This window comes from Ornithorhynchus anatinus, chromosome 1 (genome assembly GCF_004115215.2).
Source record: "Ornithorhynchus anatinus isolate Pmale09 chromosome 1, mOrnAna1.pri.v4, whole genome shotgun sequence".
Lineage (NCBI taxonomy): Eukaryota > Metazoa > Chordata > Mammalia > Monotremata > Ornithorhynchidae > Ornithorhynchus > Ornithorhynchus anatinus.
Genome location: NC_041728.1, coordinates 34,284,841 through 34,310,415, shown reverse-complemented (window position 1 = coordinate 34,310,415; position 25,575 = coordinate 34,284,841). Strand labels below are relative to the sequence as shown.

The window sequence follows — 25,575 nt, the reverse complement described above, 5'->3', positions numbered from 1 at the left end:
AGATTCCCATTCGAATCCCAATCGAATCCCCCTCAATCGGGAAGCGCCGCGTTACAGTAACGTCATCGTTTCCGGCCCTGGGGTTGGGGTCGGGATCCACCCGAACGGAGGTCCCAGGCCCCGCCCACCCCAAGTTCCCCTTAAATCCCCCCCAAACCTGCCTGGGCCATGTCCAGTGGTTGCCTATCAACCTCCACTCCAAACAAAAACTCCTCACTCTAGGCTTCAAGGCTCTCCATCACCTTGCCCCTTCCTACCTCTCCTCCCTTCTCTCTTTCTACCGCCCACCCCGCACGCTCCGCTTCTCTGCCGCCCACCTCCTCACCGTCCCTCGGTCTCACCTATCCCGCCGTCGACCCCTGGGTCACGTCCTCCCGCGGTCCTGGAACGCCCTCCCTCCTCACCTCCGCCAAACTGATTCTCTTTCCCTCTTCAAAACCCTACTTAAAAATCACCTCCTCCAAGAGGCATTCCCAGACTGAGCTCCTCTTCTCCCTCTACTCCCTCTGCCATCCCCCCTTTACCTCTCCGCAGCTAAAGCCTCATTTTCCCCTTTTCCCTCTGCTCCTCCACCTCTCCCTTCCCATCCCCACAGCACTGTACTCGTCCGCTCAACTGTATATATTTTCGTTACCCTATTTATCTTGTTAATGAATTGTACATCGCCTTGATTCTATTTAGTTGCCATTGTTTTTACGAGATGTTCTTCCCCTTGACGCTGTTTATTGCCATTGTTCTTGTCTGTCCGTCTCCCCTGATTAGACCGTAAGCCCGTCAAACGGCAGGGACTGTCTCTATCTGTTGCCGACTTGTTCATCCCAAACGCTTAGTACAGTGCTCTGCACATAGTAAGCGCTCAATATATACTATTGAATGAATGAATGAGAGAGGAGGGTGAAGCAAGGTGTCCGGGACAGAAGGTGGGAAACGGGCGGGACCGGGCACAGGTGGGATGAGTGCATGTGGAATGATGTGCATGCATGCTTGTCCATGTGTGGGCGTGTGTGCGTGTCAGGGCGTGAGTGTGTGGTATCCTCGGGGTTGTCTTGTGTCCACGTGCAGCCGCGGTCTTGTATGCGGGTGGCTCCCCGGAGGTCACTGTGTGCCTTTCATTCCTTCAGTCATATTTATTGAGCACCCACTGTGTACAGGGCACTGGCCTAAGCGCTAGAGAGAGGACAGGACAGCAGTAAGGAGAGATCATCCCTACCCACGATAGGCTCATGGTCTGGGGAGGCGGGATGAGGGAGGCAGACATCAAGGCCAATAAACAAAGTGACAGCTAAGGACATAAGTGCTGGAGGGCTGGGGAAAGAGCAAAGGAAGTAAGTCAGGGCAACCCAGAGCGGGGGCAGATGAGGAAAGGGGGGACTTAGTCTGGGAAGGCCTCTTGGAGGAGGTGGGCCTTCAGTGAGGCTTGGGAAGAGGGGAGAGGAACGGGCATGGTTGTCACTGTGCATATACATGCCTCTTTGGAACAGCTGGGAGTGTGTGTGTGTGTGTGTGTGTGTGTGTGTATCTGTGAGCAACATCTGGGAGGCAGGAACTCATGTCCCCCATGTCCAGTCCGTACAGCCCAAGCCCCCAAGAGTCTCCTACCATCCCGCCCCGCCCCCGGCAGGAGGACAGGCCCTGGGGCCTGGTCTCCCTGGTGAAGCCGGCAGGCTCCTGCCGGGCAGATCTGTGAGGCGTTCCTGGAGGAGGCGGGCGGACCGCAGTCCAGGGGTGGATGGGGGTGAGTAGGCGGCAGTCCCGGGCCCTGGAGCCCCCCGGCGCTCAAGAGACGCGCTCCCGTCTCCTATATATGGAGTGCTTACTGCATGCAGGGCACTGTACTAAGCGCTAGGGAGAGGACACTACCTTGCCTCTCTGACCCCAGCAGCTGGACGGGGTTCTGCCCCCCGGTGGAGGGCGGGGGACGGGCCCGAGAAGGCACAGATGCCACCGTTGCACCTGTCGAAGCCCAGGACCAAGGAGTCCTGGCTTCCCTCTTTTGTGGCCGGCAGAGACGGGAGAAGGGGGCTGGCTGGTGACTGGGGGTGGAGGATGGGGGCTGTATCCTCCTGACCCCATGACCCCTCCCCTTCTTTAGGCCTTGGGACCTAGGCCGCTCCAGAAGCCCCTTCCCCAGTGTGGGGGCTTTTTCCCCTGGCGTTTCTGTCACCGCTTGGGCCCCAAGCCCCCTGGCCCCGGACCCCCGGGCCGGCAGGGAAACAAGGGGCACGAGCAGGAAGGGGCGGGCCCAGGGGATGAAACAGATTTAGGTTGGTGGCATTGCCTCTGCTCAGTTGTTTTTCCACTGAACGGAGCGTGTGCAACTATTTAGGTGTGTGTGCTTGTGTGTCCAGCAAGCGAGGACTGACCCCGTTGTACCCTTTGTAGAAGCCGCCAACACCCACAGCTTCTCCAGCCGCCCAACTGTGGGCATCGACCTTGGGCGCCGGAGATCAGGACTGACCGCACCCGCCCGACCCAATCCCAAGGACAGAACGTGGAGGTGAGCACCCCCAGGGGAAGGGCCCATCACCTTGGGCTGGAGCCGGACCTCCCCAGTGCGGGGGGACTGGCATTTCCCACTAGGGCTCAGGCAGAGGGGGTGTCTGATCCAAGACTCCTAGACCTCTCCTCCCTCCCCCACCCCTCTTCCCCTGGGAGCATTTTCTCCTTCTCCTGGGATTCCATCTCAAGTCTACCCTCCTTCCCTCCTGCTGCAAGGTCTGTCGTTCAGTCAGTCGTACTTATGGAGCACTGACTATGTGCAGAGAACTGGACTAATTTATTTCTATTAATGTCTGTCTCCCACTCTAGACTGTAAACTCATTTTGGGCAGGGAATGTGTTTATTCTTATATTGTACACTCCCAAATGCTCTGTAAAGTGCTCTTCACACAGTAAGTGCTCAATAAATACAATTAACTAAGTGCTTGGGAGAGTTCAGTATGGCAATAAACGACACGTTCCCTTCTCACAACGAGCTTACAGTCTACAGTCTATTTCCTCTACTACTACTACTAATAATTATGGTACTTGTTACATGTCTAAAACTGAGCTCCTTATTTTCCCTCCCAAATCCTGTCCTCTCCCTGACTTCCCTGTCACTGTGGATGGCACGACCATCCTTCCCGTCTCACAGGCCCGCAACCTTGGTGTCATCCTTGACTCAGCTCTCTCATTCACCCCACACATCCAATCTGTCACCAGTATCTGCCTGTCTCACCTTTACAATATCGCCATGATCTGCCTTTTCCTCTCCATCCCAACAGTTATCGTGCTGGTACAAGCTCTCATAATATCCCGATTGGATTATTATGTCAGCCTCTTTTCAGGTCTCCCTTCTTCCTGTCTCTCCCCATTCCAGTCTATTCTTCATTCCACTGCCCGGATCATCTTCCTACAGAAACACTCTGGACATATCACTCCCCTCCTCAAAATCTTCCAGTGGTTGTCTATCAACCTTCACACGAAACAAAAACTGCTCGCTCTTGGCTTCAAAGCTCTCCATCACCTTGCCCTCTTCTACCTCACCTCCCTTCTCTCTTTCTACTGCCCACCCCATACATTCCACTCCTCTGTCGCTCACCTCCTCATTGTTCCCCCTTCATGTCTATCCCACTGCCGACCTCTGGCCCACGTGCTTCCACTGACCTGGAATGCCCTCCCTCCTCACGTCCGCCAAACTAACTCTCTTCCCCTCTTCAAAGCCCTACTGAGAGCTCACCTCCTCCAAGAGGCCTTCCCAGACTTAAGCCCCCTTTCCCTCTGCTCCCCCTTTCCTCCCCTCCCCCCATCCTCTGTTCCTCCCTCTTCCCCTCCCCTCAGCACTGTGCTCTTTTGTATATATTATTTATTACCCTATTTATTTTGTTAATGAGGTGTACATCCCCTTGATTCTATTTATCTTGATGATGTTGTCTTGTTTCTGTTTTGTTCTGTTCTGCTTTGCTGTCTGTCTCCCCCATTTAGACTGTGAGCCCGTCATTAGGCAGAGATTGTCTCTATCTTTTGCCAAATTGTACATTCCAAGTGCTCAGTACAGTGCTCTGTACATAGTAAGCGCTTAATAAATACATTTGAATGAATTAAGTACTTAATTTGTTTCGAGCACTGATCTAAGTGCTGAGGTGGACACAAGTTAATCAGGTTGAACATAGTCCCTGTCCCACAAGGGACTCACCCTCTTTATCTCCATTTTACAGATGAGGGAACTGAAGCCCAGAGAAGTGAAGTGATTTGCCCAACATCACCCAGCGGACATATGGAGGAATCAGGATTAGAACCCAGGTTCTTGTGACTCCCAGGACCTGGCTTTCTCTATTAAGCCACACTGCCTCTGCTCCCTCTTTCCCCCCTTCCCTGGCTCAGGGTCCCCCACATTTCCCTGAAGGTGCCAGGCAGGGGTTTGGGTGCTGTGTGAAGGAAGAGGAGTGGCATTGTCTCCCCACAACCCAGGTAAACTCCCAACATGCCCCTCACTGCTGTATATGCAAATGAGCTCTCCTCACCCCACTCCCCCGCATCCAGCGTCTCTGGTTTCTACTCATTGTCAGTGAGAAAGCAGCATGGCCTCAGGGTTAGAGCCCGGGCCTGGGAGTCCCAGCTCTTCCACTTGTCTGTTGTGTGATATTGGATAAGTCACTTCACTTCTCTGGGCCCCAGTTATCTCATCTGGAAAATGAGGGTGAAGAGTGTGAGCCCCATGTGGAACAGAGACTGTGTCCAACCTGATTTTGTTTGTTTCCACCCCAGTGCTTAGTACAAAGCCTGGCACATAGTAAGCACTGTACAATTACCACAATTATTAAATACCACAGTGATGATTATTATGAGAGGATTTGGGAAGGGAGGCTTAGCATATAGTAGGTGCTTAACAAATGCCACAATGATGATTATTAGGAGATTTGGGAAGGGAGGGAAGGTGAAGTTCAGTTCGGGGCACGTCAATTCGAATTGCCCCTGCTGGAGCCTGAGCCGGGGGGCAGGGCGTCACCGGGCCCATACCAGTGCCTCCTGCCAATCCCAGTGTCCCCACCGACCCCACAGGGTACCTGAATTGTGACACGGACGATGGGGGGTGAGGCCAATGAGGGCAGCCCCGGGGATGAGCTCTTCGACACGGTCAACTCTTCCCTCGTGTCCGGCGACAGCATCTGCTTCTTGGTCAACGTCAACCTGGAGGTCCAGCAGAGCCTCGCAGGTGCGGCTAATCAGGAGGCTGCCGGTGCCCCCCATCTGCCCCACTTGTCCCCCAGTTCACTCTCCAGGGGTTGAGGAGTCCACACACTGGGGCTTCTGTTTCCTTGCCTGACTCGGGTTTATCGGGGGTGGCAGTATTGTCAGGGGCTAACTAGGCCTAGAGTAGAGCAGTAGTTTGCCCCAGGTCATGGAGTGAGGAGGGGAACTGGGTGAGAAAATGGGGGCCCTCTAGGCTGGCCACCTCCTGCCTTTCTTACCTCCACAGCCCCCTCCCCTCCTTGGCCTGTCCAGGGTCTCCACCGTCTTCCCAGTGCCCTGTTCTTCTCCCCACAGACAGTGAAGGGTCCGGCTGTGTGCTGCTGCACACATCCAGGAAGGTGAGTCTGGCCTGTACCCTCATATGCCCCGATGCCCCATGGTCTGCCCCTGGCTCCCACTGCCTCCCCATCACTCCAGAGCTGCCTCGAACCTCACCTGGGGGGATAGCTTGAGACCCGTGGGAGTCACATGTCTGTCTGTCTCCCCCTCTAGACTAAAAGCTCACTGTGGTCAGGAAATGTGTCTGTTTATTGTCCTATTGTCTTCTCCCAAATGCTAGTCCAGTGTTTTGCACACAGTAAGCGCTCATTAAATATGACTGACTGAGTGACATGAAAGCCTCAAGTAAGGGTCTGGTGTGAGCTTGTTGTAGACAGGGAATGTGTCTATTTATTCTTGCATTATCATCTCCCAAGTGCTTAGTACAGTCCTCTGCACAGTAAGTGCTCAATAAATACGATTGAATTAATTAATGAATGCTGGGGTGGAATGCTAACCCCTCCTGCCCCCCAGGGTCCTTCCTGTGGTCTGACCCGCATTTCTCTCACTGCTGCACCAGCCCATCCCCCAACACGCAAACGCCCTCCGGTCACTCTGGCTCGGGCCCATCTGGCCGAACCCCGCTGTGGACCGGGCCTGTCAGAGCCACCCTCAGGTGCTCTGCCCTGGCCTCCCACCTCCTCTGTTCCTCCCCTCCCTGACCCTGTGCACCCAGTACCTGAAGCTGAAAGACTTTGAGGAGGAGATCCGGGCACACCGGAAACTGGACGGCTTCCTGCCCTGGGCCAGCATCCTCCTGGGCGAAACGGCCACGCCCCTGGACGATGTCCTGTGCAAGTTGCTCAGACATTTCACCGAAGATGCCGACAGCACCGAGCCCAACTGCAACTTCGACAAGATCATGAGCACCCTGATCACCGACTTGAGCACCCACTGTGAGGGCAACGGTAAATGGGCCGAGGCGTGTAGACAGACAGACAGACACACACACACGACCCCCTGATGTGCTCACAGGCCTGTCCCTCTGAACATACGGGTCCACCCCTGGCAGCAGGGAGTATAAGGAGAGGACAGATGAAGGAAGTGGGGAAATGCTAGAAGACTTCTTAGAGAAGGTGGCCTTGGCCCAGGACATAAAGGAGGGGGGCGGTGAACTGTAGGGTCTCAGAAGATGAGTGTGTCTCACTTCTGTCTCGCCAGTGGAAATCAACCAGTCAATCCATCAATGAGAAGTATCGAGGGCTTACCTCTAGACTGTAAACCTCGTAATGGCCAGGGAATGTGTCTGTTGTATTGTTGTTTTGTTCTCTCCCAAGTGCTCTGTCCACAGTAAGAGCTCAATAAGTATGATTGATTGATTGCAGAGTACTGTACTAAATACCTTGGAGAGAACAACACAGTAGAATTGGTAGACATGATCCCTGCTCACAAGGATTTTCCAGATTAAGATCAGGGATCGCAACACCTGCTCTTCCTCTTTCTGCTCCTCTCCTCTTTCTGTTCCTCCTCCTCCTCTTCCTTCTCCCATTGCTGTTCTCCCCAGCCTCACTCCCCGAGGGAATCCCTGGCATTCAAGCAGTCAATCGATCATTGGTATGTACTGAGCACTTATTCTGTGCAGAACACTGTACTTAGCACTTGGGAGAGTACAGTAAAGCAGAATTAGCAAACACATTCCCTGCCCATGATGAGCTTACTGTCCAGAGGGGGAGACAGACATTAACGTAAAACAATATGTACTTTATAACATGTAATTTAAATATACGTACATAAGCGCTGTGGGGTTGGGAGTGGGGCCAATACCAAATGCCTAAAGGTCACTGATCCAACGGCACAGATGATGCAGAAGGGAGAGGAGGCATGGGAAGAGAGGGCTTCGTCGGCCGAGGGAGGCAGCGAGAAGAGGACAGTGTCAGTGTCAGTCACTCATATTTATTGAGTGTTTACTGTGTGCAGAACACTGTACTAAGTGCTTGGGAGAAAACAATATAACATTATAGCAGACACAGTCCCTGCCCACCGTGAGCTTACAGTCTAGAAGGGGAGGCAGACATTAATGTTATTATTATTTAAGTGCCTTCAATTCATTTTTGATTTGTAGTGACTCCATGGCTGTACTTTCTCTAGAACGTCCTGTCCTCTGCCATAATCCGCAGCCTTTCTAACGGTTCTTCCGTTATTGTTGTTATGGTCTCTATCCATCTAGCTGCTGGTCTGCCACTTTCATATTTTCCCTGGAATTTTTCTAGCATTAGAATTAGTCCTCCTGATTATGCAAATCTAAGTTGAGTCATTTAGCCTTCCAAAGACTGCTTTGGTTTAATTTGCTTTGTTTAATTTGTTTGTCTTTCGGGCAGTCCGTGGTATTCGCAAAAGCCTTCTCCGGCACCACATTTCAAAAGAGTCAATGGTCTTTCTATCCTGTTTTTTCACTGTTCAGCTTTCGGGTTCCATAGACTGTCACTGGAAACACCAGAGAGTTGTCAATGTAATAAATTAGGAATATGGACAGAAGCTCTGTGAGGCTGGGAGATGGGGATGAATAAATAGACCAAGTCAGCATGACGCAGAAGGGAGGGGGAGAAGACAAAAGGAGGGCTCAGTCGGTTCTCCACTTGACACCGCATGTCTTTGTCTCCCCGGTCCACCTTCTCTCATCATCCAGGGGATGACGGCCACGGTGACGGGGGTCCAGTACCAGAAGTCCTGGCTGTGCATCGTGTATGTACCTGTCCTTCCGCGACCACCCCAGCCTCCAGCCCCATCCCCCAGAATGGGGTCCCCAGGCCTGCCCAGGGGCCAGGCCCTGGGCTCTTCCCCATCTGGGGGGGAACATCTCCATAGCCCCGAGTGGGGTGCTTCTTGGACCGTTTCCCCAGGGGCAACAGGGAGGCCCCAGGATACCACCAACACTGGGAAGCAATGAGGCCTAGTGGATAGAACCCGGGCCTAGGAGTATGAAGGACCTGAGTTCTAATCCCGGCTCCACCACTGGTCTGTTGTGTGACCTTGAGCAAGTCACTTCACTTCTCTGGGCCTCAGTTCCCTCGTTTGTAAAAATGAGGATTAAGACTGAGCCCCATGTGGAACAGGGACCATGTCCAACCTGATGACCTTGTAACTACCCCAGCGCTTAGAAAAATTCCTGGCACGTAATGATGGTATTTGTTAAGTGCTTACTATGTGCCAAGCACTGTTCTAAGCATGGGGTACATACAAGGTAATCAGGTTGTTCCACGTGGGACTCACAGTCTTAGTCCCCATTTTACAGATGAGATAACTGAGGCACAGAAAAACTAAGTAACTCGCCCAAAGTCACACAGCTGATAAGTGGCGGAGCCAAGATTAGAACCCACGACCTCTGACCCCCAGGTCTGGCCTCTTGCCACTAAGTCCCGCTGCTTCTAGTAAGTGCTTAACGAATGCCATAAAAACAAACCAAACCAAGGAAAAGGGGGTTGGATACTCTGTGAGTTTGTGTTGTCCGTGGGTTTGTGTTGCCTATGGGTAACTTGTGATGTTTCTCCTCTGCCCCACTCCCCCAGCTGCACCATCAAGACCCTGCAAAGGTGCCATATTTGTATCAGCCGACTGGAGCAACCTCAGAACTGGGGAGAGAACTCCTGTGAGGTGAGCATCGTCATCCTCATGCTGGCACCGCCCGAGATGGTGAGTGCCCCCATGGGTCCGCAAAGCGGGAGGACTGGACGCTCCGGCCCAGCCCGGCCCCAGCCCCTTGCCATGGGCCCAGGGGGGCCAGGTGGAGTAGCTCAGAGGGGAAGGCACGAGAGGAGCCAAGGCCTGCAGTCGTACCCTCTGTCTCTTCCTCCATCCCCCCCCCCCCCAGTGCTCGGGATGCTCCTATACATGTGTTTATGTGTGTTTCTGTTTGTGCGCACATGCACATATGAGCCGTTTCTCCTCCATTAGAGGGGGAGGCAGCATGACTTAGCAGAAAGAACACGGGCCTGGGAGTCAGAAAGACCTGCGTCCAATCCCGGCTCCACCACTTGTCGGCTGTGTGATCTCGGGCAGGTCACTTCACTTCCCTGGGCCTCAGTTCCCGCATGTATAAAGTGGGGATGAAGACAGGGAACCCCATGTGGGACATGGACTGTTTTCAACATGATTAGCTTGCATATTACCCCAGCACTTAGTACAATGCATGGTACATAGTGAGTGCCTAACTAATACCATTAAAAAAAAGAAAATTGTGAGTCAGGAGACCCGAGTTCTAGTCCCAGCTTCACCACTTGCCTGACAAGTTTCTTACCCTCTCTGAGCCTCAGTTTCCTCTTCTGCAAAATGGGGATAAAATATGTCCTCCTGTCTCTTCCTTAGACTGTGAACCCCAGGTGGGCAGGGATTGGGATAGATCTGATTACCTTGTATCCGCCCCAGCACTGAGCATGGTGCTGGACACGTAGTAAGCGCTCAAGAGACATCCTTCTTATTACCATCATCAGATTTCCAGTTAATCAAGCACAGAGCAGTTAGCAAGTGGAGGGTGAATTTCCCTCCCAGGCTCACAGTTTCAGCACAAGCTGGTGCTCCTCCAAAACCCCCTATTTCTGCCATAACCATCCCCCTTCCCTCTTTTTCTTCATCTCCCCATCCCCGGCCCCCACAGAAGAGCACCAAGACGACCACAGAGGTGGGACGGAACTTCGCCACCGTATTTTTCGACATCACCTTCCACCTGAAGCTGCTGGAGACCAAGACGGAGGAGGAGTTCAAAGAGGCCCTGGTGCACCAACCATATCTGCTGACCATGGTCAACCAACACCTGCCAGCCGGCTTCAGCGAAACCCTCAAGGAACCCGGCCACAAGGCCCTCCAGGTGGGTCTCCGGGGGGACCAGCCTTGGGATCCAGAGAAGCAGCGTGGGTCAGTGGAGAGAGCACGGGCTTTGGAGTCAGGAATCATGAGTTCAAATCCCAGCTCTGCCACTTGTCAGCTGTGTGACTGTGGGCAAGTCACTTCACTTCTCTGTGCCTCATTTACCTCATCTGTAAAATGGGGATTAAGACTGTGAGCCCCACGTGGGTCAACCTGATTCCCCTGTGTCTACCCCAGCACTTAGAAGAGTGCTCTGCACATAGTAAGTGCTTAACAAATACCAACATTATTATTATTATTATTATCCAGGCAGACGGGGCAGATGGGGAGCGGGGCCTCTGGGTTGTCCACTCTCAAGGGCCAGGCCTGGAGTTGGTGGCAAACCCTTTTGTCCCCTGGAGGCTGGGCAGTGGGCTCGGGTTTGCCCTCTAGCCCCACTGCCACTCTCCCCACAGCGGGCAGACACCTGGAAAAGCCCAGTTGGCTACTGTCCCATCGGGGAAAAACCCAGGGCCTAACGAGTTCTCCCCATCATGCCATCCTTTTCTGAGGCCTTGCAATCGTGGGCCCGGGCTCACCCTGCCAGGCAGGCTCCTGCACTCGGAGAAGAAACGTAAGGTTCTGCAGCATGATCTGGTGGTTAGAGCCCAGATCTGGGTTCTAATCCTGGCTCTGCCACTTGTCTATTGTGTGACCTAGGGCAAGTCACTTCACTTCTCTGGGCCTCTGTCCCCTCATCTCTAAGATGGGGATGAAGACTGGGAGCCCCATTTAGGAAATGGACTGTGACCAACCTGATGATTTGTTTCTACCCCAGAGCTTAGTACAGTGCCTGACACCTAGTAAGTGTTTAACAAATACAATAATGATAATAATTGTGGTATTTGTTAAATGTTTACTAGGTGCCAGGCTCTGTACTAAGAGGATATAAACAAATAAGGTTGGAGAGAGTCCCTGTCCCACATCGGGCTCACAGTCTTCATCCTCATTTTACAGATGAGGTCACTGAGGCTCAGAGAAGTGAAATGACTTGCCCAAGATCACACAGCAGACTGGTAGTGGAGACAGGATGAGAACCCAGGCTCTTCTGACTCCCAGGCCTGGGCTCTATCCACGAGGCCATGCTTCCTCCGGGAACAAAACAAAAGGAGTTGGTTTTAAATGGCAGCGGAAAGGATGGAGATGAGACAGACGGAAGGGCTTCCCGGTGGAGGGAACCAGGGAATGAGGGACCGAGAGTGATTGTGGCATCTCTTTGGTTGGTTGACCATGGTCAGCAGATATGGCTGGTGCACCAGGGCCTCCTTGAACTCCTCCTCCGTCTTGGTCTCCAGCAGCTTCAGGTGGAAGGTGATGTCGAAAAATTCCATAAAGAGTTCTCACAGCCCCTTCACTTGCCGACACCTCCTTCATTCTGGTTTATCTGCTCCTATACGTTATCGGCACCTCAGCTGTCGGAGCAGATAAGAGACGATCGAGATTGCATTCTGGGAGCAGCTGGGGGAATGGGTGTGGATAAAGGGGGCTGCTCTTCAGGCCCTCCTGGCCCTGACCCCTACGCCTCGTTCCTCCCACAGTTGAACGACTTCTTCTGGGTCAGGAAAGGCATCCTGGATGACATTGCCCAGCGATTCCCAATGTTTGCGCTGGACTTGACCTATGTTAGGCAACCAGAGGGTCAGCCGGGCTCTCGCTAGGCTCTGGGGGCCTTGGATGTGGTGGGAGGGAGGGCCTGGAAACTGGCTTGTGCCTCTGGGGCATTGGCAGCTGCCAGTTGGCTTTTGTGGAACAAAGAGAGTCAGGGGCAGAGCCAAGCCCGGTGCTCGATATACCAGCATGAAGTTCTGGGTTCCCACTGAAGACAGGGGACATAAAGGAGAGCCACCTATAGCCACATACCGAGGTGTGGTGGGGGGGGGGGGCGGGGGCAAGAGCGGGGGCTGTCATTGCTTCCCTCAGAAGTCTTTTTGTCCATCCCCTTGTCCTCTGAGACTGCCTCAGTCCCAGCCCACATCAGTAAAATTCACCCTGATTTAGACGGTTGAGGTGCATCTTGGAAAATAATAATAACAATTGAGGTATTTGTTAAGCATTTATTATGTGCTAGGCACTGTTCTAAGCACTGGGGTAGATACAAGATAATCCGGTTGGACACAGCCTCTGTCCCACAGAGGGGTCACAGTCTTAATAGTCATTTTACAGGTGAGGGAACTGAGACCCAGAGAAGTGAAGTGACTTGCCCCATGTAACACAGCAGACAAGGGGCAGAGGTGGGATTAGAACCCAGGTCCTTCTGACTCCCTGGATCCTGCTCTATCCAGTAGTCCATACTGCTTCTAAAGACTTCTCAAGTCCCGCTGGGTTGGAGCTGCCTCCTGCACAAAATCAGGGGGCTAAACCTAATGACTTCGTGAGGAGCCAGTGGTTTTGGCTCGGGTGGGTTGCTGTATCTCTGGGGTTCCAAGGCCCTCACCCCCAACTCTCAGAAAGCAGAATTCACAGCCATCGGTCACTCTGAATCTTCCCTGTCTTGGGGCAGATCTTGGCCCCCTGCTCTGGGCCGCCCAACCATGGCTTAGTGAATGGAGCCCGGGCCTGGGAATCAGGACCTGGCTTCTAATCTTGGTACCGACACCTTTCTGCTGTGTGACCTTGGGCACTTCTCTGGACCTCAGTTACCTCATCTATAAAATGGGTATTAAGAGAGTAAGCCCCATATAAGAAAGGGACTGTGTCCAACTTGATTACCTTGTATCTACTCCAGTGCTCAGAACAGTGCTTGACACATAGTAAGCACTTAAGTACCACTATTATTATTATTATTATTATTAACTAAACACCTTTTTTCCCTCCCCCTTATGCTGTGAACCCCGTGTGGTACGGAGACGGACTGTTTCTCATCTGCTCCTACCTATCTCAGTGCTAAATACAGAGCTCGACACATAGAAAATGCTTAGGTTATATCACAGCGATGAACATTTTTGTTGTCGTGATTCTCCTTAGGCATCATCAGAAGCAATAAGGCGGTGGGGAAGTACATCACCACGATGATGTTCCTGTACTTTGACTGCCTTTTGCCTACCATAGCCTTTGGCTCCCTCAATGACGAGAACACACACGGTTCCATAGGTAAAGCTCTGCCCTCACCTTGGGACCCGTGATGCCAGTGGGTGAAAGGGGGCAGGGGCCAGCCTGTCCCAATCCCCCTCCCTCCCCATCAAGTTGGCGGGAAGTGGGGGGCTGGGCACAGAGCCAGGCCAGACCCAATCAGGTTGCTGGTCCAGGTTGGGATGGCCTGAGGGGCCACAACCCTGGGGTTCGGATCAGTCTGGGTCATGCCTTGGGAAACAGCGCAGCCTACTGGGTAGTGCTAATAATAATAATATAATAATAATAATAATAATGATAATAGAGGTATTTGTTAAGTCCTAACTGTGTGCCAGATACTGTACGAAGCACTGGGGTAGAGACACAGTTGTCAGGTTGAAGCCATTCCCTGTCCCACATGGGGCTCACAGTCTCAATCCCTATTTTAAAGATGAGGTAACTGAAGCCCAGAGAAGTCAAGTGACTTGCTCAAGGTCCCACAGCAGGCAAGTGGCATGGGCCTGGAAGTCGAAGGACCTGGGTTTTAATCCTCTTTCCACCTCTTGTCTGTTGTGTGACCTTGGGCATGGCACTTCACTTTTCTGCCCCCAGGGACCTCATCTGTCACTTTACTTCCCTGAGCCTCAGTTCCCTCAACTGTAAAACAGGGATGAAGACTGTGAGCCCGATGTGGTCAGGGACCGAGTCCAACCTAATTAGCTTGTATCTACCCCAGCGCTTAGAACAGTGCTTGACACATGGTAAACGCTTAACAAATACCATCATTGTTATCATTATGTCTCCTCTCGTGAGGTCCAGTGGGTCTGCTTGGGACCCCCAGGGAGGGGCTAGGGACTCCCAGTTGGACCAACCCATCCCCCTGACCAGCTGTCCAATTCCGACCCTTAGAGTCCGGCCTGCTCTGGATAGACCCCGCCCCCAGGAAGCTAGTGCAGCCCCCTTGTCATCCCCCTAAGTTCTCCCGCGGGCTGTCCCGGGAGCGGTGGGGCTTCCATCTACCCACCTGTCCATTTTGCAGACGTGCAGAAGACTATCGTGGGCCAGTGCATCAGCGGGCTGCTATACGCTCTGTTCACTGGGCAGCCCCTGGTCGTGCTCCTGACCACCACCCCTCTAGTGCTCTACATCAACGGTGAGGGCAGGGCATGCTGGGCCGGGCAGGGGGATGAGGGTCCAGAGGGAGGACCCGATGCCCAACACAACCGGCCCCCCATGGGCCCACGTCCGCCCCTCATACCGCTGAAGCTCCCGTGGATGCCAGGGGTGGGATGCCACCCAGGTGGGCCTGAACTCGAGACTGTAAGCTCACTGTGGGCAGGGAATGTGTCTGTTACTCTCTTCTATTGGATCCTCCCAAGCACTTAGTACAGTGCTCTGCACACACTATGTGCTCAATAATTACCATTGACTGACTGACCCTTTTGGAGAGGGGCCAAATCAGGGCCAGGATGACTCCACACAAGGCAAGGCTGATCCTGTGCCATGCAACTGTTTCATGAGCCAGTCTATGCCCTTCTTTTGGGCCTGGGTGGGCTGCCTCTCTCAGATTCCCCCCCCCCCCCCAGTCTCTTCCAGCTCCCTCCTCAACCCCGGGCAGCTGGAGGTTGACGCTATCGGGATTGGGGGCAGATCAGGCCAAGTCTCCCAAGCTTCCATTTGTGGTATCAGCCTGGCCCTGCTGCTGCCACTGCCTTTCCCTGTCCCCCCCCGGGTTCAGGGACCTTTCCTTCATTTATTCAATCATATTTATTGAGCATTTACTTAATGCAAAGCACTGTCCTTAGAGCTTGGGAGAGTACTCACAACAAGCTTACAGTCTAGAGGGGGAGACAGACATTAATACAAATCCATGTGTGACAGATATGGAAGTAAGTGGTGTGGGGCTGGGAGAGGGGATGGATAAAGGGAGCAAGTCAGGGCGATGCAGAAGGGAGAGGGAAAAGAGGTAAGGAAGGCTTCATTCAGGGAAGGCCTCTTGGAGGAGATGTGAGTTCAATAAATCTGTGAAGGGGGCCTCTGAGTTTAGATAGGAGGCTGAGGGAGGAAGAGAAAAGAGGAACGAAGGGCTTATTCAAGGAGGGCTCCTTGGAGGAGATGTGCCTTCAATAAGGCTTTGAAGGGGAGCCTCTGAGATTCCAGAAAGGCTGTGGACTCCTGTAGCGATGAAGAGGAGAAGGAAGAGGGGTCCTGTCTCAGACCCACAGGCCCCTAGGGGAGCTCCTGTGGCTGGCAGGGTGGGACTGCTAGGGGACTGCTGGGGTCCGGGCAGGGGGACTGACTAGAGGGGCATCTGTGGGTTCGAGTGTCCTTCCCGCCGGTGAGCAGCTGGTGACTTTTAGTGATCCAGGGCATCTGTGATGACTACAGCCTGGACTTCCACATCTACGCTTGGACAGGGCTGTGGAACAGCTTCTTCCTCATCCTCTACGCCGTCTTCAATTTCAGCCTGCTCATGAAACTCTTTAAGCGGTGGGTTCCCGGGAGCGGGGGCGGCTGGGATCTGGGCTGAGCAGACCCCTCGCAAGGGAGGAAGGGAGCCCAGTCCCAGCAGGGTCCCCTGGGGTGGGGGCGGAGCCCCTGGTGGCTGTATCCCAGGGCTGTGGACCAGAAAAGGGGTGAGATTCCCCAATTTATTCACAAGGCCCCAGTGTGGCCTAGTCGGCCACTCATGTTTATTGAGCGCTTAGAGTGTGCAGAGCATTGTACTAAGCACTTAGGAGAGTAGACTACAACCACAAACAGACACATTCCCTGCCCTCAGTGTGGGCAGTCTAGAGTTAGTCAGTGGTATTTATTGAGCACTTGAGCACTTATTGTGTGCGGAGCACTGTACTAAGCTCTTGGGAGAGTACGCTGCAACCACAAACATAATAGGAATAAAAGGGGTCCGTTAGTCGGGCCCGGGATGGCGAGACATGAGATGCGAGGCCTTATGTCTTGGCATGCGCTGTGGACTGTGACCGACTGCTGTCCATCTGTCCATCCATCTGTGCCCCCACCCTCTGGTCCTCCTGCCTCCCCGGTGCCTTGCCTGCCGGCCTCAGATCATCGCCCTGTTCATCTCCATCACCTTTGTACTCGACCCCATCAAGGGGATCATCACAAGTGAGTCCCGGCCCCCTTCTCATCTGCAGTGCCTCCATTCCCCAGGGCTCTGCAAGGGGGCAGGCCTCTCCCGGAGACCCGGGAGGTAGCGTGGCCAACCAGGCAACTGGGATGGCTGGCCCGGACGGGCGGTGCCAAGACAGGGTTCTGAAAGGGGCCCTCCCGCATCCAAGCTGGGCAGACCAGGGGCTTGGGGAGTGCACAAGAAGTGATCACACCCGAGGCTGCTCCTCCCCAGCCTCCAGTCCCTCGTTCCCAGCGCTTGGAGCCGCCAGCCCATCATTTGATCTTGACCTTCGTCCTCCCCAGAAGTGGTTGGTGACAGGACAGGCATCAAAAGTGCCCGGGGAATGGTTGAAGACTGTAGGGGTCGCCCTGCCAATGGACCCCCAGGCATGGTGACCCTCCCCCACCTCCAATCCCCCAAACCCACAGTGCTTCTTCAGGGGCACCTGACAACTCTTCCCCCTAGAATCAGCTCCTCCAGTGTCCCGGAAGTCCCTTACCCTGCTGCCCCTTCCCAGCCTCTGGCTCTGGCTGGCATCAAAACAGCATGGCATAGTGTCTAGAGCACAGGCCCTGGAGTCAGAAGGTCATGTGTTCTAATCCCGCCTCCGCCAGCTGTCTGCTGGGTGACCAGGCTCACGTCACTTCTCTGGGCCTCAGTTATGTCATCTATAAAATGGGGATTGAGAATCTGAGCCCCACAGTCAGACAGCGACTGGGTCCAACCCGATTTGCTTGTTTCCACCCCACTGTTTCCACCCCAGCGCTTAGTACAGAGTCTGGCACATGGTAAACACTTAAGAAATGCCACAGTTATAATCATCAATATTATTATTATTGAGGGGAACATGGTTAAGGCCAGGAAAGTAATCTGACTCGAGACAAAGGTACTCAACTGCACCCTATCCTTGACACCCAAATCTGCTTCAGACCCATCCCAGCCCCCTCCCCAGATCTGATCCAGCTGGGCCAGAGAAAGGCTTTGAAGGTCTCCCCTTCCCACCTGGGTTCCCTTCCCTCCCTGATTCCATGTACAGAGTCCCAGGCAGAACTGGGCTCCTGCCGGGGCCAGGCTGAGGTCGGTGCCCAGATGGGCCCTTTGGGTTTGAGATCATGAATTGGGAGTTCAGACCCCTCGGGGACTTGGAGATTTGAGGACCTGCTTGGCTCATTGAGTCCTTAGCAGTGAACCCATGTTCACTGTGGAGGTTGGGTTATGTGAGTGAATCAGAGAGAGAAAGAGAGAGAGAGTGTGTGTGTGTGTGTTTGTGTGCCTGCGTACATGGGCATGGGTGTGTGTGTGTGATGAGAATCTGATTTCTACTCGATTGCTTCCCCCAGTATAGTTCATTGCAATGCCTGTCTCCCTCACTAGACTTTCCACTTTCCCTCTGCTCTTTCCACTGAGCCGTACTTCTGCTGTAGTTACTTTAGTATACTCTCCCAATCACTTAGTATAGTGCCTTGCACATAGTGAGGCCTCAATAAATACCACCGAGTGATTGATTGTTTGTGCTCTGTGATCATGAGGGTGTATTTTTGTCTATGTGCACAGGGGCACACTCATGTCGGTGTACATGCCTGTATGTGTCTGTGTATCTCTGGAAACTGTTCTATAAAACTGTCGGGTGACCACCCCGGGACCCCCACATACAATTTTGGTGACTATGTCTAAGGCAACCAGAAGGTGAGACAGAGAAGGGCGGCCGGGGGGATGGATGGAGAGATGGCCTGAAGGGGCCAGGATTCTGCAGGCTGAGAGGGTGCAGAAGTAGAGTTCACAGATCCAGGAAGGGTGCTAACAGGTGGGACCCAGCATTGGTTTACCTCAACCAACCCCAGCAACATGGGGACCCCCAGTTGTAGCTGGACAGTGGTAGGTGTAGAACCAACAAGCATCAGGAAATGCTTTCGTCGGGGCAGAGAGCAAGCATACGGAATGGGTTCCATTGGGAAGCCGGGCACCAAGTGGGCCAGCCCCAAGGCTGAGCCCATCGGTCACTGGAGAGTTGGGGGGGGGGGCTGGACGGTCCATCCCCTGACTGCGAGGGCGGGGGTCCAGGAGGGCCACCAGCACCCGGTTCGAAGACGGTGTCCTGATAGGCCGGACCGTGATAGCATGTGTGGTTGCTTGCTCGACACCTCCCCTCAGGTTTCAAAATAAAAAAAAAGCAAAAATGTAGTTCTGAAGTATTAAGTCTCTTGTGTTCCCAACTTAGCAAGTTTCATTTTAATTCATTTAGCATTAAGGCATTTTTAAAGATGCTAGAAAATTAGGAACTAAATGAATTTTAAGACACTTTAAAGGGTGATAGGAGTCATTGGTAGAAGACTGTCATAGAAGTCAAAGATTTTTTTTTAATGGGTGAAGCCTACCCATCAGAAAGTGCTTCCTCATAGGCAAATACTATTAAGGCGAGCCCTAGGGCAGCCACCCCTGCCCGACAGAAGCATCCCGTCGCCTCCCTAGCCTCAGCCTCAACACGACCCTTGTGGTGAACTTGTCATTCGGCGGCTCGTTGTGCCCTCAGAACCAGACCGGCGGGCATGAGCTGGCACACTACAGGCAGGAGACAGCCGTGCTGAGCCTCATGAATATGCTGGGGACCCTCTGGCTGGGCCACACCCTCTACCAGTTCAAGAAGAGTTGAGCAGGCGGATAATAATAATAATGTTGGTATTTGTTAAGCGTTTATTATGTGCAGAGCACTGTTCTAAGCGCTGGGGTAGACACAGGGGAATCAGGTTGTCCCACGTGGGGCTCACAGTCTTAATCCCCATTTTACAGATGAGGGAACTGAGGCACAGAGAAGTTAAGTGACTTGCCCACAGTCACACAGCTGACAAGTGGCAGAGCTGGGATTCGAACTCACGAGCCCTGACTCCAAAGCCTGGGCTCTTTCCACTGCGCCACGCTGCTTCTCTTATGAACCAGGGCGGCTGACCCGGGCCCAGCCGGACAGTGCACGGGGCCCAGGACCTAGGGAAAGGATGGGGGGACGGAGGGTGGATGGTCTGCATATGGAGAAGGCCCCTCCCCCACCCCCGGTTCCTCCCACACACACTTGGATGTTGGGGGAGAGGCAGAGGAAGAAGATACAGTCCCTGCCTTCAAGGTCTGATGGGGAAGTAAGGGCACACATTCACACACAGACACACACACACAAGCACACACTCACAGAATCTCAGCTGGACTGACTGGAGTTAGGCAAGGTTACACACACACACAATCGGAGTGACTGGAGTAAGGCCGAGGGTCAATCCAGGCTGGCTCCTTGGCGGAAGCAGTGGTCAACTTCGGAAGGAAACAGTTCCCGGTATGCTTTCCCTCCGCAGCCCCTACCTGCATGCACGCCCACATTCGGGAGATCCTGTCCGACTGCGCAGTGCTCATCTCGGTGCTCACCTTCTCCCTTGTAGGCTCCTATTTCTTCCAGGAGATAGAGAGTGAGTGCGCCCTGGGGGTGCCCTGCGTTATCGCCCACCCACCCCTCCCTGCCCGAGGGCATCTCTGCCAAGCTGAGGCCTCTTTTCCGACCGCCCGGGTTTGGGGCCCACCTTCTGGGCCCTGGCCTGAGTCTGAACTGGGCCGGATGGGTCATCCAAACCATGCTGCAGATGTCTGGTGGACGGGGGGGAGGGCGGAGGGGCCGGGGGGAGAGGAGTGGGGATGTCTGGATGGGGCCCAGCCACGCAGATTAGTATTTCCATCCCCCCAACGATGGGGGCAGGAACTACATTGCCGGCTGATGTTAGCGGCCTCGGGAGGAAGCATGGGGGCGAGCGAGGTTGGCAGGGGGACCTTCTGGCCCACTCCAGGTGGGAAGAGGGGAGGGCTACACAGCGACCAGGGGAAAGTGTGGCATTCGTTCTGCTCAGTGCACCAACTTGGCTGTGGCACTTGCCCCTTCCCCTGGTGGGGGAGACCAGAGCCAGGATGGGAATGGGGAAAGAACCAGGATGGGAAGGGAGTGGGCTTCTCATGGCCCCTCCCCACCCCCTGGTAGTATCCAAGTTCAGCTACAACCCCAGTGAGAACCTGCTTGAGCTGGCTCCGGTGCACTTGCTGTCCAGTGGTGTGGCCCTGAGAGCCATGGGCCTGGGCTTCTTGATGTCCATGTTCTTTTTCATCGAGCAGAACATCGTGGCATCGCTGGCCAATGACCCCAAAACAGGTACGGCTTCCCCCCGCCCACTCCCCCGCCCCCTCCAGGCCTGCCCCGACTTCCCTCCGCATCATCTTTGGGATTCGGTCAGAGGAGGCAGTGCCAGGGACCGGGGACCCCAGGCCTAGAGAACCAGTAAAACCTAGTGGAGAGGGCCTGGGAGTCAAAAGGACCTGGGTTCTAATCCCGGCTCCTCCACTTGTCTGCTGTGTGACCTTGGGTGAGTCCCATCACTTGGTTGTGCCTCAGTTACCTCATCTATAAAATGGGGATTAAGAGTGTTCACTTCATGCGGGATAGGGACTCTCTCCAACCTGACAATGCTGTATGTACTCCAGCACTTAGAATGGTGTCTGGCACATTGTAAGTGCTTAACAAATGCCATTAAAAAAATAATAATAAGGGGAATGAGCCTGAGAGGCAGTTGCAGCCAGCCACTCTGGGACCCTGGGACAGGACTCTCCTTCTCTGATCTGCCTCCTCATTTAGTAAGGGAGAGAGGGGCTCAACTCAGTCCCTCCTTGTATTATCATAATTACTGGTGATATTAGTATTAGTATAGGTGTTAAAGTTTTAAGTATAGGTTTCAAATAGAAACCTATACTGCCAAGCACTGTTCTAAATGCTAGGGCATTTGAAGTTAATGAGGTTGGAAAGAGCCCCAGCCTCACAAGGGGCTCACGGCCTAAGTAGGAGGGAATAGGATTTAATTGCAATTTTACAGATGAGATAATTGAGGCCTAGAGAGGTGAAGGAACTTGCCCGAGGTCACCCATAAGACACGGAGGGGGGAGCCAAGATTAGAACCCACGTCCTCTGACTCCAAGGCCTGGGCTCTTGCCACTAGGCCCCACTGCTTCCCGCATGGCTTGTAGAGTGGGGGGGGGGTGTGTTTGTGTCTTTGTGAGTGTGTTTTGGGGGTGCCTGACCCTGGATGTCCGAGTCCAAACCACAGGTTGGTAAAAGGCACAGCTTACCACTGGGACCTGCTGCTGGTGGCTCTAATCAACACGGGGCTGTTCCTGTTCGGTCTGCCTTGGATCCATGCTGCCTACCCACACTCCCCCATGCATGTCCGAGCCCTGGCCTTCGTGGAGGAGCACGTGGAGAATGGGCACATCTATGAGACGTGAGTGCCTCCGTCCCTCCCCCAACCCTTGTCCTCACCCCTAACCCCTCTCTACCCCAGTACCAGCTCCCCCAAAGAGGCCTGGGCAGGTGGATTGGCAGGGGATAGTTACGGGGCAGCAGCACCCTCATTCATTCATTCATTCATTCATTCATTCATTCATTCATTCATATTTATTGAGCGCTTATTGGGTATAGAGCACTGTACTAAGTGCTTGGGAGAATCCAATAGGACAATATAGCAGGCACATTCCCTACCCACAAAGAACTTACAGTCTAGGGGGGAGGGGGGAAACAGACATTAGCCCACAAAGAATTTACAGTCTAGGGGGCAAACGGACATTAGTAGAAATGGATAAATGGCAGATCTGGACATAAATGGTGTGGGGCTGGGAGGGGGGGTGAATCAAGGGAGCAAGTCTGGGCAACGCAGAAGAGAGTGGGAGAAGAGGAAAGGGGGGTTTAGTCAGGGAAGGCCTCTTGGAGGAGATGGGCCTTCAGTAAGGCTTTGAAGTACTGGAGAGTCACTGGCAGATTTGAGGAGCGATATGAAGATGAAGATTGTTTGGCCAGGCTGGACCTCCCTGCCCCCTTCCCCAGGACCGTGAGTGTGAAGGAGACTCGACTGACCACCCTGGTGGCCAACGTCCTGGTGGGGTTGTTCCTCCTGCTGCTGCTGCCCTTCCCGCTGCAGTGGATCCCGTGGTCTATGGCCTGTTCCTCTACATCGCCCTCACCTCCATCGATGGCAACCAGCTGTTGGAGCGGGTCGCCCGGCCCCCTCCCGCTCCTGTGTCCCAGTCTCCCACCTTGCCCTGGCCTTGTTTGGGGGTGGAGGGGGATGCTAACCTCAATCCCCCTGAGCCCTCGCCCCCGGGGCCAGGTTGAGGTCTGGTAAACCCGACTCGTGCCCACCCAGTGACCCCCCGCTCTCTCTCTCCGCAGACGGCCTACTCTCCAGTGCATTGCATCTGGCGGGTACCCCAGCGAACCATCCACTACTTCACCGTGCTGCAGGTGCTCCAGCTGCTGCTCCTCTGTACGTTCGGCATGTCTCCTCTGCCCTACATGAAGATGATCTTCCCCCTCATCATGATTGCCATGATCCCCATCAGGTGCCCACCTCTTCCACCTCCACGGGGCACCTTCCGATCTCTCCCCCGGGGTCGGGGGGCCTTTGGGCCCATCTCTTTCAGTCATTTATTCAATCTTATTTACTGAGTACTTATTGTGTGCAGAGCACTTACTAAGCATACAAAACAACAATAAACAGACACATTCCCAGCTCACGAGTTTACAGTCTAGAGACTGCATGGGAAGCATGGTAAGTGCACATTAAATACGAATGAATGAATGAATGAGGTCAGCCTGGAAATGGGAACTCGGGCCCCCAGTGGCCCCCAGTGGGTCAATCGTATTTATTGAGCACTTACTGAGTGCAGAGCACTGTTCTAAGTGCCTGGGAGAGTACAGTCCTACAATGCAGTGGACACATTCCCCACCTTTAATGAGCCTACAGTCTAGAGGAAGACATAGTCTTGTTGATGATGTTTGAAAACCTCCAGGGGCTCACCCTGCCGTCCACCCTTATCAGAAGCAGCATGGCATAGTGGATGGAGCTTGGGCCTCGGAGTCAGAAGGTCGTGGGTTCTAATCCCAGCTCCACCACGGGTCTGCTGTGTGACCTTGGACAAGTCACACGCTGAGAAGCAGCGTGGCTCAGTGGAAAGACCCTGGGCTTTGGAGTCAGAGCTCATGAGTTCGAATCCCAGCTCTGCCACCTGTCAGCTGTGTGAATGTGGGCAAGTCACTTAACTTCTCTGTGCCTCAGTTACCTCATCTGTAAAATGAGGATGAAGACTGTGAGCCCCACGTGGGACAACCTGATTCCCCTGTGTCTACCCCAGCGCTTAGAACAGTGCTCTGCACATAGTAAGCGCTTAACAAATACCAACATTATTATTATTATTAAGTCACTTCACTTCTTTGGGCCTCAGTTACCTCATCTGTAAAGTGGGGATTGAGACTGTGAGCCCAGTGTGAGACAGAGACAGTCCAACCCAATTTGCTTGTACCCACCCCAGCGCTTAGTACAGTGCCTGGCATATAGTAAGTGCTTAACAAATACCATTATTATTATAAGGGGAGAACAGTGGAGTTCAGCAGGGACTCCCCCTCCCAATCGAGTCTCCCTTAACTGTCGGTCTCCCCTCTCAGCTCTGCCTCCCCACCTGCAACTCCCCCCGCAACTGTCTGTGTCTCCCCTAGGTACAATCTGCTGCCCAGGATAATCAAAGCCAAGGACCTAGTTGCCATGGACGCAGAGCACTAGGTATGAACATGTGCCGGCCCAGCTTAGTGGCACCCTGGCCTCCCTGCCCCCCAGGCTCTTCCTGCCTCCAGCCCGGTCATGGCACCTCGGAGAGTTGTGGGCACTGCCTAATGAGGAAGCCCGGCCTTGGCTGGCCCTGGCAGGCCCCTGGGATTCCACTGGACCCCCAGACCCTCAAAGGCCCAGGCTTCTAGACCCCCAGGGATCTGGTCATCAAGCCACCACGCCTCTGGCCATACCCGTTGTCAACCTGGAGTGGTCTGGGCTGCTTGGGGGTTGGACACCAGGATTCTTCTCTTCCCCTGCCACCCTCTTTCCCCACTACTGAAGTCGGGGTCCCACTCATCCCCTAGAGCACATGTGAGCTGAAGGTCACACCGAATTGTTAAAGTTCCACAGCCAGAAGTGTCCAGACCCAGCAGGACAACCTCCCCCCATGCGACTCTGGCCAGGAGTCGGGCTTCCCTAGTTCAGGCTGTCACAGCTGCACTGGTCAGGCTTCAACCATGCCAAGGCTGGCACATACCTGGTACCCGGGACACAGATGAACAGACAAATCTGGATGTGTGCCAGTGAGAGCCAGCCTGCTGGAGCATGGCCAGCCTGCTGGAGGGAACTCTGGTCCTCTGCCCCCCCAGAGACAGGTCTTTTTGGCTCCAGAGATCTGCACCCTGCTGCAGATCTGGGGTTCTTCTCTGACCCCTATTTTTGCCTTCAATCTCCACCTCCAAGCCCTCCTACCTACCCAGCTGGTCCCCTCCTTGGGGTCCTCTCCGCCCGGTTAATAACCATGGGGGCGGCACTTGCCGAACTCCTAGACCAAGCACCCTCTTGCTTTAGCCAGGAAAGGAAAGAATTTGGGGTGGGAAGTGCCAGTGCCCACAGCCTGTGGGGGGGCAATTTCCTCTCCTCTGACAGGATCAGATTCCACAATCCCCTAGCTTTGGGAAGATTTAGTCCAGGTACTGTCTCTCCCTTAGGGAGAGGGCAGACTAGGAGTTGCTGACTTTGCCCCCCACGCTCCCTCACCCAGATATTTTGGAGAGTGAAGGGAGAAGCCCTATGGGTTGAGTTTGTCTTTGTCATGGACTTCTCCTCTCGGGGGCTACAGCGGTGGGGGCGGGGGGGAGGTGGAAGTCTCCAGGGGCTGCAACCCCTCCCCAGCTGGTGTTTTGAATTCTGGAGATCATCCCAGTGGGGAAGAGAAGACAGGCAGACAGGCGAGATTCCAACAAAGCCCAGGATTGGAATTAATGGGGGTGGTGTAGGGGCTAGAGGGGAGGGAGTCACTGAACCCAGAACTGGGTTGCGGGCGGGGGTGGTTGTCTCTCAGTGGTCAGCCGAGGGGGGGGGCCAGGGGACTTGGGCTCAAATGCTTCCC

General features: G+C 54.0%; 1 protein-coding gene across 1 annotated transcript; it reads left to right on the top strand.

The window, feature by feature from the left end:
* The first annotated feature begins 5,063 nt into the window (after positions 1–5,063).
* LOC100088882 (sodium bicarbonate transporter-like protein 11) lies at positions 5,064–24,194 on the top strand. Its single transcript, XM_029058534.1, is given in 20 exon segments — positions 5,064–5,193; positions 5,526–5,569; positions 6,226–6,445; positions 8,114–8,231; positions 9,056–9,179; positions 10,141–10,350; positions 11,927–12,026; positions 13,353–13,478; positions 14,476–14,589; positions 15,797–15,930; positions 16,502–16,562; positions 16,872–16,960; positions 19,100–19,214; positions 19,905–20,015; positions 20,576–20,740; positions 21,686–21,863; positions 22,463–22,557; positions 22,560–22,654; positions 22,808–22,977; positions 24,131–24,194. Coding segments are annotated over 20 exon segments (2,463 nt in total).
* The last annotated feature ends 1,381 nt before the right edge of the window (positions 24,195–25,575 follow it).